At 34.0% G+C, this 14,468-nt stretch overlaps 1 protein-coding gene and 1 pseudogene across 1 annotated transcript; both read left to right on the forward strand.

Moving 5' to 3' along the window:
• On the forward strand, positions 1 to 1,680 carry LOC128205612 (actin-5-like; annotated as a pseudogene).
• Positions 1,681 to 6,891: 5,211 nt separating this feature from the next.
• Positions 6,892 to 14,468, forward strand: LOC128206670 (cell death abnormality protein 1-like). The gene is made up of 5 exons (XM_052909277.1): positions 6,892 to 7,085; positions 10,283 to 11,938; positions 12,205 to 12,322; positions 12,616 to 12,665; positions 13,461 to 14,468. The coding sequence occupies exons 1-5, from the start codon at positions 7,004 to 7,006 to the stop codon at positions 13,568 to 13,570; spliced, it is 2,016 nt and encodes a 671-aa protein (XP_052765237.1). The 5' UTR covers positions 6,892 to 7,003; the 3' UTR covers positions 13,571 to 14,468.

Raw genomic sequence — 14,468 nt, forward strand, 5'->3', positions numbered from 1 at the left:
ATGAGCAGCTCAGAGGATGATAACGATATTTCCGCTATTGTTATTGACAACGGTTCAAGAATGTGCAAGGCGGGATTCGCTGGAGATGACGCGCCGAGAGCGATTTTCCCGACCGTTATCGGACGGCCCGGGCCGTGGTACGATTTTGTGATGATGGGAAAGGATAGGAAAGACACGTACATCGGTGATGAAGCGCAAAGCAAACGTATCGCCCTTTCGTTGAAGTATCCGGTGGAGCGTGGCATGTCACCAACTGGGATGACATGGAACAGATTTGGCACCACGTATTCTACGACCAGCTCCGTGTTGCGCCCGAAGAACATGCGGTGCTTCTGACGGATGCGCCGCTCAATCCTAAAGCCAACCGCGAGCGTATGACGGAAATTATGTTCGAGACTTTCAATGCGCCTGCGTTCTACATCGGCAGTCAAGCTGTTATGTCCATGTATGCGTCAGGGCGTACGACCGGGGTTGTTTTCTACTCGGTGACGGCGTTTCACATGTGGTTCCAGTTTACGAAGGCTACGCGCTACCCCACGCGGTAAATTGTGTTAATCTAGCGGGACAGGATGTGACAAATTATCTACAAAATATCCTGAACGAGAGAGGATACAGTTTCACCACTTCTTCGGAAACAGATATCGTTAGAGACATTAAAGAGAAACTGTGTTACGCGGCTTTAGACTTTAACAGTGAAATGGAATCCTCTCCGAATTCTTCCTCATTAGAAAAATGTTATGAGCTACCAGACGGACAGCGGCTCACCATTGGAAATGAGCGTTTCCGGTCTGTGGAGGCAATGTTTCAACCTTCTTTTCTAAGCATGGAGTGCGCCGGCGTCCATGAACTGCTATATAAATCGGTCATGAAATGTGACATCGACCTGCGGCGTGACCTTTGGAGTAGCGTCATTCTTTCCGGTGGCTCTACGATGTTTCCCGGCTTCGCCAACCGGATGAAGATAGAGTTAGAACATTGGCTCTTCCGGGATTAACGTCAAGGTCATTGCACCACCAGAGCGGAAGTTGTCAGTGTGGATCGGTGGTTCCATATTGATGTCTCTCACTAACTATAAACAGATCTGGATCACAAAGCACGAGTACGACGAAAACGGCCCCGGGATTGTACACACAAAATGCTTCTAAATCATGTCTCTTGTCATAGAAAATGGTACTAAACGTGACGACTCTGCCAATATCTAAGTCCGATACCATTGGCATGGCTATATATTATGATTTATTAAACGAGAAATATTAATATGTTCATTGTGTAAACGTGAACCGTATTGCAGCAGATGATATATGTTAGACATTAATACCACATTTAGGGTACATGTGAAGGAGTAGTGCCAGGCAACACGTGACTATAAGGGTATGAAGCCGATGTAATTTATTAACTTTACCCTGTGCCATTAAACGGGGATGTTTAAACTTTTGGCTACTGAGCTTGTTTCTGTAATTTTTCACATAAGTTTTGATATGATATTCATCATCATGTTGTAGGTTTTCAAACTTTTATTCACTTTGAATGTTCAATATAGTAACACAGCCTTAAACTAACTCAGCATTATATGTTCACTAAACCTCATTATGATTGTCTTTCTTACTGTAACAATTATATACTTAATTTTATGCAGTTACACAATGATAAACTACTGTCTTTCATCGGTTATATGTTGATGTTGTTTGAATCCAGTTTTGATAATAAATTAAGTTCTAATAATGTTTAAAGACAAAAGCGTGTTTATGCCCTTTTTGTTGGGTTGTTTCTTGACAAACTGTATAGATGTGAGTAGATAATGATAGATAGTTGAGACCTATCTAAAGGTCATAACTAACAGTAGATATCAAAGACCCGCTAATTTGATGAAACGTGTCCTAAGTGCCGTTAATTAGAGTGAAATAAAATATGTGGTGTAAGGAACATTACTTGATCCCCTTCTGACCTTGGCAGAGACAACCGGGTGGTTAGTGGCTGCTACTGATCTTAACTGATATTGTTTATCGGTAAACCCCACTACGCATGCGCACGTACAATCAGCCACGTGGTCAATGCACGTCGCGTTGTTTATGCAAGGCAAACTGTTGCAGTCGTCAAATTTTAAATCTTACACATTTCTCCAGCGTAGCCTGAAATTCAATATACATGTACGGTCGTATCAGAGAAAGTTCGAAAATCGAAATGCTGGCAATGCTGCCAGTTAAAAATATGGCCATTCTAAACGATAAAATCAAATTTAAAAGAACAACCGCACAAGTTTAACCCTTCGTAGACGCTTAAAGACAGAACCACGAACCTTGATCACCAAAATGTATTTAATTCAATATACGTATATTTAAAATATAAAGAAACAAACAAAAACAGATGGGCATGTCTAGCACAAAACTGCGATCGTTAACATTCGAGATTTTCAACACATCGGGAATTTACGAGTTTATAAGTCTTAAAGCTGCACTCTCACAGATTGAACGTTTTGACATTTTTTTATTTTTTGTCTTGGAACGCGCGAATTTTTGCGAAAATCCATGGAAACCAGGTTTATAAGACTGCTAACAAAATATTAGATCGCAGATTTTTATATTTGGGTTCAAAAATTGATGCTTTATGCACTTTTCTTAAACCGTTAGTAACGGTTTAAGCCATAAAACATTACTTTTCGAACGGAAATATGAAATTCTACGATCTGATTTTTCAGCAATCTTATATTATTGGTTTGCAGATATTTACGCAAAAATTTGCTCTTTCCATGACAAAAAATAAAGAAGTTGTAAAAACAGTATATTTGTGAGAATGCAGCTCTAAATACTTATTCGAAATGCTACCTACCATCTACACATTAACACTTTGAACCGGAAGTTCCGTTTGCCTCACACTAAACACCTATTAGACGGTTCGTCGCTGCAAGCGTCTGTTTGAGTTTGAGGCGACCGATGGGCGCTTAATACGAAAACATAATGACATTAAACACAGTCTCCAACTGTTAAAAATTAAAGAAAAACAAATTAAATTTAAATTGTATGTTGTTGCAAATGGCACACATATTCATCAAGTGTGTTTAAAATAACATAAAATGATCAATAAATTATAATTTACATGATACATGTCTTTGACATCGGTGGCCGTATCGGCAGAAATTCGTGAAACCTTTCTGTTTGAGCCATGTTAACATAATATTAAGTCGTAGCTTTAAATTGTTTTTTTTTAACTCATGGATCTATATGGTCTGCTATTGTATCAGACTAGACTAGTACAAAATACAACCCGAGTTAAAATATAAAAATATCACAGTAGCTTATTTATAATGTTCACAACGGATAGTTATAATTGTATATTATTACATGTTAAACAAGAGCAAGTTTAAAGCTGCACTCTCACAGATTGAACGTTTTGACAACTTTTTTATTTTATGTCTTTGAACGAACCAATTTTTGCGAAAATCCATAGAAACCAGTTATATAAAACTGCTGACAAAAAATCAGATCGCAGTTTCTTATATTTAAGTACAAAAAATGATGTTTTATGCAGTTTTCTTAAACCGTAAGTCTAAACCGTTACTTACGGTTTAAGCCATAAAACATTAATTTTCGAACGGAAATATGAAAATCTACGTTCCGATTGTTTGCCAGCAGTTATATCATTAGTTTGCAGATACCTACGCAAAAATTGCCCTTTCTTAGACAAAAAATAAAAAAGTTGTAAAAACGGTGAATCTGTGAGAGTGCAGCTTTAAAATTAAGGGTAAATCTATCACCTGACTGATAAAATTGTAGATTATTTCAAAGCAAAAAGGAGACAGTTAACAGGTAAATGTATCAACCTACTGTTATAAATGTGTTTTTGTTTTTTTTTGTTTATTTAGTGGTGTTTGGAACAATATAATGAAGCCATCGTTTAATGTTTATAATATTCTATTTTCATATATGCATTATAATAAAAATAATCTAAATGCGTCTATTAACTATAAAACTTATAGGAATGCTCAACTAAATTATGAAAACCTTACCCCAAAACAGCAAGATCAGTACAACCTCGATTACAAAAAGACCACATCCATAATTATCTCATCTCTGATCCAAGTTTATCATTTTTCCTATAACGATCGATATTGAAACATTGTGTTCATGATTAAAGTCCGTTTGAACCACCGAAAATTTATAGATCTGAACATTTAGTCTTCACACTTGGTTGATATTTAGTTTATAAAAATGCATTTCGTACATTTGTACCAATACACAGAGTATTAGTCAGTTGTTTCTATTATTAATAAATTGAAACATTATTTTGTTTCCATATCAGGGTAGAAAGGCGACACATCAATTACGGGTTTAATATTTAATGAAGAAGCGTTAGACATAGAGCTAACATCTGTTTTATATCTAGCAACAGGAATTAGTCAGTCTTTCTTCTTGTTATATTTCCAAGCTCGCTTTGTCCCTTAAAGGACTGATTCACACTTTCTTAGTTTGATTTCGTGTGAAATGTAAACAAAATCGTAACATTTTAATCATTTCAGGCCTGGATTTACAACATTCTTTTAAATGAGTATCTTTCAGTTGCTTTTTAGTGTTTGTTCATTAAAATATCTAAAATTTCTAAATGTTAATGAAATATAAAGGCATCGTTGCCAACATAAAACTCTGTGAGTGAGAGCCTTTAAATTAGTCGAATCAGATCAGTTGTATGCTGTTGTTTTCGTCATAACCTAACAATATAAAGAATGAACACACATGTAAATTTTTAACGCGTCTTACCCATAAACACCCATCCACCCTTGGAATCCGTTATGCCATTTAAATTCCAACCGGAAACGTTAAAAGCGCCTTTTTGAAATCGAACCCGGAATAACATTTATTAAACATATTGAATAAAACGTCTTAATAATACATGATGTTGTATCAGTTATTCCTGTCTCTGGTAAATTCGATCAATAATCAGTTAAAACGCACGCATAACTAGTCGTTGAAAATGTGTAGGCAAGTTACGGTAGTGGTCCAGGACTGTTAAGGATGCGTTAAGAGCTTTTTTATGGTATTGCACGCTGAACTATTATCCAGTGCAAGCAAGGAGGAACTCTTGGGAATGCGAGCAAAGTGTTGTGCTTATCACACCTTTATATCTACCTGAAAGATCGGAAATCTAATTAAAACTTATCATACAAGACATTTAAATATAAAATAGTATTGATCAATAATAATAATGTATAAGTTTTATTTAAATCTCAGGAAAATATCGATCCTTATAAGTTTTGCATATGAAAAATAAATTTGTGTTTAAGTTATAGCAGCTGTATCTATAGAGTTTGATATACATATCATAAATTATAAATGAACTATTAAACTATACACAAGTATATTGGTATCATAGTATTCACAACAGTTTTTATAGAATTTGATAAACATATTATAAATTGCACATTACCTTTGCACTTTATCCATGCACTGAATAACTTGCAAAGATAACTGAAATAATGCATAATTACGTAATGATATTTGAAATATTGTGCCTAAACTATTATGTCAAAATAATACAATAACATAACATAGCAATGAACTAAATTGGATTTATTGTAAATACTACAAAAACACTGTCTAGACAATGTTTTACTGAACAACTTCGAAAATATTTCACTCAACAGTGTTGCGTCACATTAGTTTCAGAATCAGGAGCTAAAATTTCTTTAAGTGGAATATAAAAATGGTCAGTATGTCTCCAGTTGTTATGAAATATTACAGGGGCTCCATTTTAGGACAACTTGGGTTTCTCAACAAGTGAAGTGTGGTTTTTAATTTCTGCATTTTTGAACAGAAATAAATTGTTGCAATGACAAAATGATAGCAGGTAAAAGTTCAACTTGTTAATTAAATGATTTGATATCAATTTTGTGATGTTCGGTATATTTCATTAGGAAAAAAATAAAATCTTTCGAATATTTATGCGTTAAAATGTATAAAATCCGATTTAAGTTTTTTTTTATCCTACTTAACACAGTTATAAAATAAGAAACCATCATAAGTTTGCAATCACTTAATGCCTGTAAATAAATAAGAAAATGTGTTAGTAATTTATAAAGAAAATGATCAGAATTCGGCAACTGCCAAGTAGCTTATTTTTCCTACATCCTCCAATTAAGCTTTGTATCTAATTATAGCTACTAGGCACACATAAAGGGTCAGATAATAGAAGCGACATATGTATATGGCATACATATAGAACATATTTAAAGCTACGAGAACTTCCGTTTAAACATGTGTTTGTTGATAGTGCACGCCACTTAAAATCGTGTTCAATACAAGGTTCGAATAACACCTTATTTTAAATGCGTATGTATCAACATGGACATATTTACTTCTTACTTTTCATGTTAAATTTCTGTTCCACTTGACAGGCGCTAAGCTTTGTATGCTCCTGCTGTTTGATGCAAATCAATTTTTCAACCCAAAACACTTAATCTTATATGCATGGGCCATTGACTTCAGAATTTTGTATGGCTTTAAAGCTGTACTCTCACAGATTTACCTTTTTTATAACTTTTTTTTATTTTATTTTTTGTCTTTAAAAGAGCACATTTTTGCGTAAATATCTGCAAGCCAATGATAAAAGATTGCTGACAAAAGATCAGATGGCAGATTTGCATATTTCCGTTCGGAAATAAGCCGTTACTAACGGTTTAAGAAAACTGCATAAAACATTTTTTTTAACTGCAATATAAAAATCTGCGATTTAATTTTTTGTCAGCAGTCTTATACTTGTTCCCGTGGATTTTAGCAAAAATAGGCTCGTTCCCAGACAAAAAATTAAAAAGTTGTCAAAACGTTTTATCTGTGAGAGTGCAGCTTTATATATATATATATATAACTTGCTCGTGGATGGATTTGGTAATATGTTGTGAAATACAAGTACAATTAAGTTATACTGAACACATTAACTGTCGAAACGAGTTCAAGCTATTTTTGTTGAATTATTAACGAAGCATTTCAAATTATAATTTCAAGTTTTATAAGTAATGAAACTTTACACAAAAGTGATATTAAAAGTGAAAGCAAATATGGAAATAATAACGTTACTCTGCATTATCTTCTTGCATGGTAAGGACATTGTTTGAATTGACAATACCCCGGTTCGGTTTCTATGTTCTTATTTAAGTATACCATTGTTTATAAATGAAGCAAAGTCCACATCCAAAGTCGTCACAGTTTATTTAACATTGTGGTTGTTGTGTTTTTATTGTTATTGTTGTTGTTGTTGTTGTTCTTACAGTTGTTGTTTTTGGTGATGGTGTTGCCGTTGTCTTGTCGTTGTTGTTGTTGTTGTTGTTGTTGGCTTATATAGGAATGGATCTAATGAATAGCGCTATCCATTACTTACACAAAATACAAGGAGGCTAAACAATTAATATATCTAGTAATATGCACATATAATTATGTGAAAAACTCTTAACTATTTTGTTCCGATGATGTATTATGTGCAAAGGATTTATGATGAACTCTGCGTTTATTGTGTGATATATAATTCAAAACGTAGAGGACATTCCATCGGGTTTGTTTCGAACAAAAGCTTAATAATGATATCTATGATTATAAGTGCAATCCTCTTCTATTCCCTGAGTAATCCATTACCGGTCAACAATTACACCAATCTCTAGTGCGGTCAAAACGTATAAATTCCAAACACCAATGGTGTATATACAATCTACTAGGCACACCAAAATGGTCAGATAATAGAAGCGACATATGTATATGGCATACATATAGAACATATTTAAAGCTACAAGAACTTCCGTTTAAACATGTGTTTGTTGATAGTGCACGCCACTTAAAATCGTGTTCAATACAAGGTTCGAATAACACCTTATTTTAAATGCGTATGTATCAACATGGACATATTTACTTCCTACTTTTCATGTTAAATTTCTGTTCCACTTGACAGGCGCTAATCTTTTTTTGCTCCTGCTGTTTGATGCGAAGCAAATTTTACTTTAACGTAAATGCATGGGCCATTGACTTCAGAATTGTGTATGGCTATAATATACAGAGCTTGCCCGTGGATGGATTTGGTAATAGTTGTGAAATACAAGTACAATTAAATTATACTGGAAACATTGCCCGTCGAAACAAGTGCAAGCCATTTTTGTTGAATTATAATTTCAAGTTTTATAAGTAATGAAACTTTACACAAAAGTGATTTAAAGTGAAAGCAAATATGGAAATCCAAAGTCGTCACAGTTTATTTAACATTTTCTAATAGTTGTTTTTATTGTTATTGTTGTTGTTGTTGTTATTGTTATTATTGTTGTTAGTAGAGTTGTTGTTTTTTGTGATGGTGTTGTCGTTGTCTTGTTAGTGTTGTTGTTGGTGTTGTTTCTGCTATTGTTGTTGTTGTTGTTGTTGTTGCTGTTTTTGTTTGCTTATATAGGAATGGATCTAATGAATACCACTATCCATCACTCACATAAAATATGCGGATTTACTGTATATACTGATATCTGTAACAGGTTAATAGAATTCATGAAAGAACTGCGTTTATTGTGTGATTCACAAAATGTAAACCAAGGTATCCGAATGTTTCCTTTATTTCGTGTATGGGTTATTGCTATATGCTATTTGGAGAGAAATTGTATTTACGCACTACTTGTACTGTAAGTTTTATAATTCAAAACGTAGAGGACATTTCATTGGGCTTATTTCGAACAACAACTTAATAATGGTATTTATGATTAGAAATGCAATCCTCTTCTATTCCCTGAGTTTTCCATTACCGGTCAACAATTACGCCAATCTCTAGTGCAGTCAAATATTCAAATCAGCGGTTATCCTTAAAGCTGCACTCGCACAGATGTACCGTTTTTTATTTTTTGTCTTGGAACGAGCCAATTTTGCGAAAATGCATGGCAACCAGTTATAAAGACTGATGATAAATAAAATTAGATCGCAGATTTTTACATTTAAGTTCAAAATTGATGTTTTATGCATTTTTCTTAAACCGTTAGAAACGGTTTAAGCCATAAAACATTATTTTTGAAAAGAAATATGAAAATCTGCAACCTGATCTTTTGTCAGCAATATTTTATCATTGGTTTGCAGATATTTAAGCAAAGGTTTGTTCTTTCCAAGACAAAAAATAAAAAAGTTGTAAAGACGGTTTGTCTGTGACAGTGCAGCTTTAAACCTATCAGTAAAATATAATTCAAAATGATCCCTGATTTTGACCTTTTTCAATTCAGTTTCACTCATATGCTTATATAAAGACAGTACTTGTTTAAAGTGCATTCAGAACCAAACATTTTAAATTATAAAATTTTTATATATAAAATTCTCAGTATGTGTTTGTCGATGGTTACTGCGGAAATCACTTCAAAATCCAAATACGTCGTATTCACGAGGCGTAGCAAGATTAAAACGATAACTTCTTCCTTATTTTCAAGTTAAATTTCTGCTGTGTTCGACTGGAAATAAGCTTGATACACTGCTGCTTATTGGAGCATTGCAAACCTTTAAACCAAAAAAACTTCCTGCAATGAGCGTGGGTCACTGGCTTTAAAGCCGTTAATCTGTGTGTGTTATTGGGGCGCATTCTGATATAAGTACAACGAGATGTTTAAGATAACTTGAACACATGGACCTAACTGCGTTCACCTTACGTTACTTTGTTTATGTTTAGTATTTGTGGCAATAACAAACATGAAATCATCTTCGCATGTTTTGGTAAACATTGTTGATTAAATAAAGAATCCTATTGTTGTACTAGTTTCATTTAAATTGCAGAATACCTCAAACTATTTCTTATGAAAAGTGATACTACACAATATCTTGATTTAAACATAATACTTGTGTATATTAAAAGAAGGATCATTACTTAAATCGTTAAGTTAAAATTGTGATATATTAAATATATAAATTTAAGTAAAAAAAGTGTTCACATCAAAGTAGTATTTTTACCACTCTATAAATTACCGTTTGCATGTCGGTGTAGCCTTTATTTATAGACAGTAAGTATAGTAAGTTTATATGGACTTTAACGCTTGGTTTCTTTTATTTGTACAATTGTTCAGCATTTTTGCTAAATTACTCAATATGTATACTTTTATTTAGTCGAACATGTGTTGTACATTGCTGTATTCGTATAAAGCAGTGTAAAAACACTCCCAAAGATAATAATAGAAAAGGGTGTATATAGTTTATGTAAAATATTAAAAATGTGTTATGAATAAAGTTGAACGAACAGTGGGTTTACGCATTTTGCTGATCAGTTTAACGATATTACATTTTTTTCTGAATATTTCCAGTTTCGCCATCATTCTCCCAAGACTGTTCGCCCTGTTTCTGCTGTAAACACGGCACGGGTTGTAAAAACAACGTTCCACTCGGGATAGACAACTACTGCTGGGAAGGATGTGTTGATGGATTCATGAGTCCTCAGTGCCAGAAACCCTGTGTTAATCAACGTTGTCGGATATGTTCAACAGAGGCTACATGTGATACATGTTATGATGGATATTACGGCGACCTATGTCAAAGCCTATGTCCAAGTACGTGTACCACGTGCACCTCTGGTACATTATGTACATCCTGTAGGGACGGGTATTACGGCGACCTATGTCAAAGCCTATGTCCCAGTACGTGTAACACGTGCACCTCTGGTACATTATGTACATCCTGCAGGGACGGACATCACAGCGGGTCGGGACTAATGTGCATATATACATGTAGGGCAGAGTGTTTATCTTGTGCCAATGGTACATCCTGTACAGCATGTAAGTTCCGTGCTGGTATTGGATATTATGGAAATGATTGCTCAAATGTGTGTAGTAACAAGTGCAAAGACTTTTTATGCGATATTTATGGAAACTGCCTGGAATGTGATGACCCTAACTTCACTGGTGGCAACTGTGATATATGCATTGACGGTAAATATGGCATTGATTGTTCCAGAAATTGCCCCGTGAACTGCCTTTCTTGTGTATCAGAAACTTACTGTACTGCATGTAAAGATAAATTTACGGAACCCTCATGCTGCCCGGAAAATTGTTACCATGATAATTGCAAAATTAGAAGAAACGGGATATGCGTTTCATGTAAAGACGGATTTTATGGAGATTACTGCAACATAACTTGCTCTGAAAATTGTATGTACGGTACTTGTGGTCAGTATCAGGGTGATTGTAAGGCAGGTTGTAAGGCCGGATTTTATGGAGATTATTGCAACAAAACTTGCTCTGAGAATTGTAAGTACGCCACTTGTGATCAGTACAACGGTGATTGTATTAAAGGTTGTAAGCAAGGACTTTATGGAGTTATTTGCAATATGACTTGTTCATCCAATTGCAAAAACGATATTTGCCATCAAAGTAGTTCAGGCGAATGTGTGTACGGCTGTGATGATGGATATTATGGTGTTTCTTGTTCCCTTGGCTGCAACAATGAAGATTTTGAGTGTTTAATATGTGTATCAAACAATAATGACTTCATTTCTTGTCGTCGATGTACAGAAGGATTTTATCCTGGAGCAAATGGAAGATGCATTCCATGTGAGCCGAATTGTTCTGGTAACTGTAACCAATCAAACGGTAGTTGCATTGCCTGTCCTGATGGTTATCATGGAACGTTGTGTGACAATCCATGTTCAAATAATTGCAGGCAGTGTCATCAAAATAACAGAACATGTAAAATTTGTGAAAATCAAACGTGGGGAGATTATTGTTTGTGGAAATGCAGCTCTTCTTGTCTTATTGATACAAATTCGTTATCCAGCTGTGACATTGCGACGGGTAAATGTAAATTCGGATGCATAGCAGGTAACCATGGTTTGTATTGTGAGCGGAAATGTGACCAGCATTGTGGCGCGTCTAAAGACGGAATTAAAGTGTGCAGACAGGAAGATGGTATATGTGCGGAAGGTTGTTCGAGTGACCATACTTCAACTGATGGCGGTTGCGTCCCTGGTAAATATACTGGACAGTATGCTTACAAATTTCACTAATCATTTCAAGCCACCTAGTGTTATAAATTATATGTTACTCTAACAATGTTCTTCCTGTGAGATATGTTCTAAAAACAAATATCTGTGTTTGCTTCTATTATGGCTTTGTTTCTAAGTTCAGTTTGCATGAATATGCTTTTGAAAGCTTTATTTTCATTCTCATTCCGCGAGTACAAAAGCATGATATTGGTTTTTCATTAAGTACAAACGTTATTATTTTATTTTCAGTGACAGATGCGCTTGAGGGCGACAAAAGCTCGATTACAGCAGGAGCTATGGGCGGAGTTATTGCCCTTCTCATAATAGTGCTAGCTTTTTCTGTCGGATTCAACATTCTTTTGAAAAAGTAATATATAATATATATATAATATATATGTATATGGATTTCATTCCTTTAGTCTGTAGACTCTAGTTAAACAAAGAACAAAAAATAGTTCATATACATTCGAACAAGTCTTGCTCATATATTGATGTGGCTTGATTGGGTGGGATTCGGTAATTTTATGACTTATAATGTTGAGTGCATATATAAACTGTCGTATTAATTGCACGTCGATCCATCTCCATTACTTTGTTATGTCTAGATCAATTACTTATTCAAAAGTATTTATTTAATACAAATAGATATTCATTTTTTAGAAGAAACAACATTATTCAGAAGGACAATCCTAGAGAGATAAACACTACAGGTAGGTTCAGCCTATCCTATCCGACGGACCTTTTTTAACAAATCAGAACAATGACAATCGACAATTGTTTATCAGTTCAATTATATAAAACAGGGAAATATTAAAATAGCCAAGTATTAAAGAACGTTTTTGTTTGAACAGTATAATATTTCATAAAATGCCAACCAATATGAAAATCAATGCAATCAATATTCTTTATTTTATGTCCCATTTATGCACACTTTGTTGGCAGGTAATATATCAAGAGAAACATTCACCTTGTGCCACAGTCGATACTATTTTTGTGATATTCAATCCGGTTCTTAGGAGATACTTTGTCCTAATTGGGAGATACTTAAACACCAACACGAGACAATAAGTCCTTATTTTGAGATACTCGGAACATCGCATTTTATCTCCTAATTACGAGATGACAATAGACAAAAGTCCCCTTCTTAGCATTGAATTTATCATAACTACGAAACAGTTTCGCCAAATTCGGATTTAGCATAACTTAAATTATAGATAATATATCCAAGTTATCACTTATTATCTCCTTATCAGCAATGAAGTATCTCGAGTAAGGACTTCGGATCTCGTAAATAACAGATACTATCTCATAAATATGACTGTATTTATTATGATTAGCACTATCTCTCTCATTAGTATGACAAAACATCTTAGGGATAATTAATAAACAGGTAGTATAGACTCTGGTCCTACGATCATCCTTTTGTCATTTTAGAAATATCTTACTATAACTACGCATGTGAAATAATAATAGGAAACTTTAAATGCATTCTAATCAATTTTCAGAAAACGAACACAAGGTAGAGGCTCAATCGTATGAGCAACTACAAGGCCGGCCAGATCAGCCTAACTACCAGAATGTTACTGACAGTAACTATGATATGTTATGTGCCTGAAGTGGCCTTTCACCGAACACGACTCCGTTATTCAAAAATTTGAAAGAATTAATTGTGGGCTTGTATCATAAAAACTGTTATACACTTCAAATATCAATATCATATGGTTCCATTTATTTAAATGCATTAATAGTCGAGTCAGTGTAAATTTATTTTGCAGATTTATTTTTAATTAACAGAATAATTATAAAACCTAAATACATAAATATGTTTATAAAAATTAACCTAACGTCAAGTTAAGATGTCGAAAGTACAAGACATAAGAACATAGAAGGAAATCAAAAAGATTTTTCTGAAATGCTGTCTACCAAAATCATTTTCTAACCAAGAGGATGGACTGTTCATTATATTGCTTAGCTTTAGTAAGAATTAAAATTAATGTTAGAAAGCACTGTTCACATGAAATCAGTAGAATGATATTGTATTACCCTCTACAAAAAAATGTTTAAGCGCTTATAATTTGTTAAAAGGCATTTCATCAAAAGCTGGACTAGATTGTCTGAAATAACAGTTCAGTGAAACCAAAACTACGATTTTCATAAAGTACCAGACAGGTTATAACAATAAGTGGTGTCATGGTCATTTTCTACAAACATGTGTTGTGAAAGAGATCAACGAGGTGCGTTTGGTCGACGGAAATTATGTTTCGTAGCAATGTCGCTTTCACGAACTTGACAATTTATTATCAAAATCAAAGAATTAATGTTCTATTGTTCATAAAGTCTCTATGTTTACAAATATATGTTTTTGATCTAGACCTAAGAATGTATATCTGTTTTTTTATGAATGTGCACTCATTGCCATGCTGGCAGATATTCCCACAAATTATGATATCATGAATATTATTATTTTATATTGAGTATATTTTTAGTATTTCAGTCATTATATATATCACCAA

The sequence above is a fragment of the Mya arenaria genome, chromosome 10, assembly GCF_026914265.1.
Source record: "Mya arenaria isolate MELC-2E11 chromosome 10, ASM2691426v1".
In the NCBI taxonomy this organism is placed as follows: Eukaryota; Metazoa; Mollusca; class Bivalvia; order Myida; family Myidae; genus Mya; species Mya arenaria.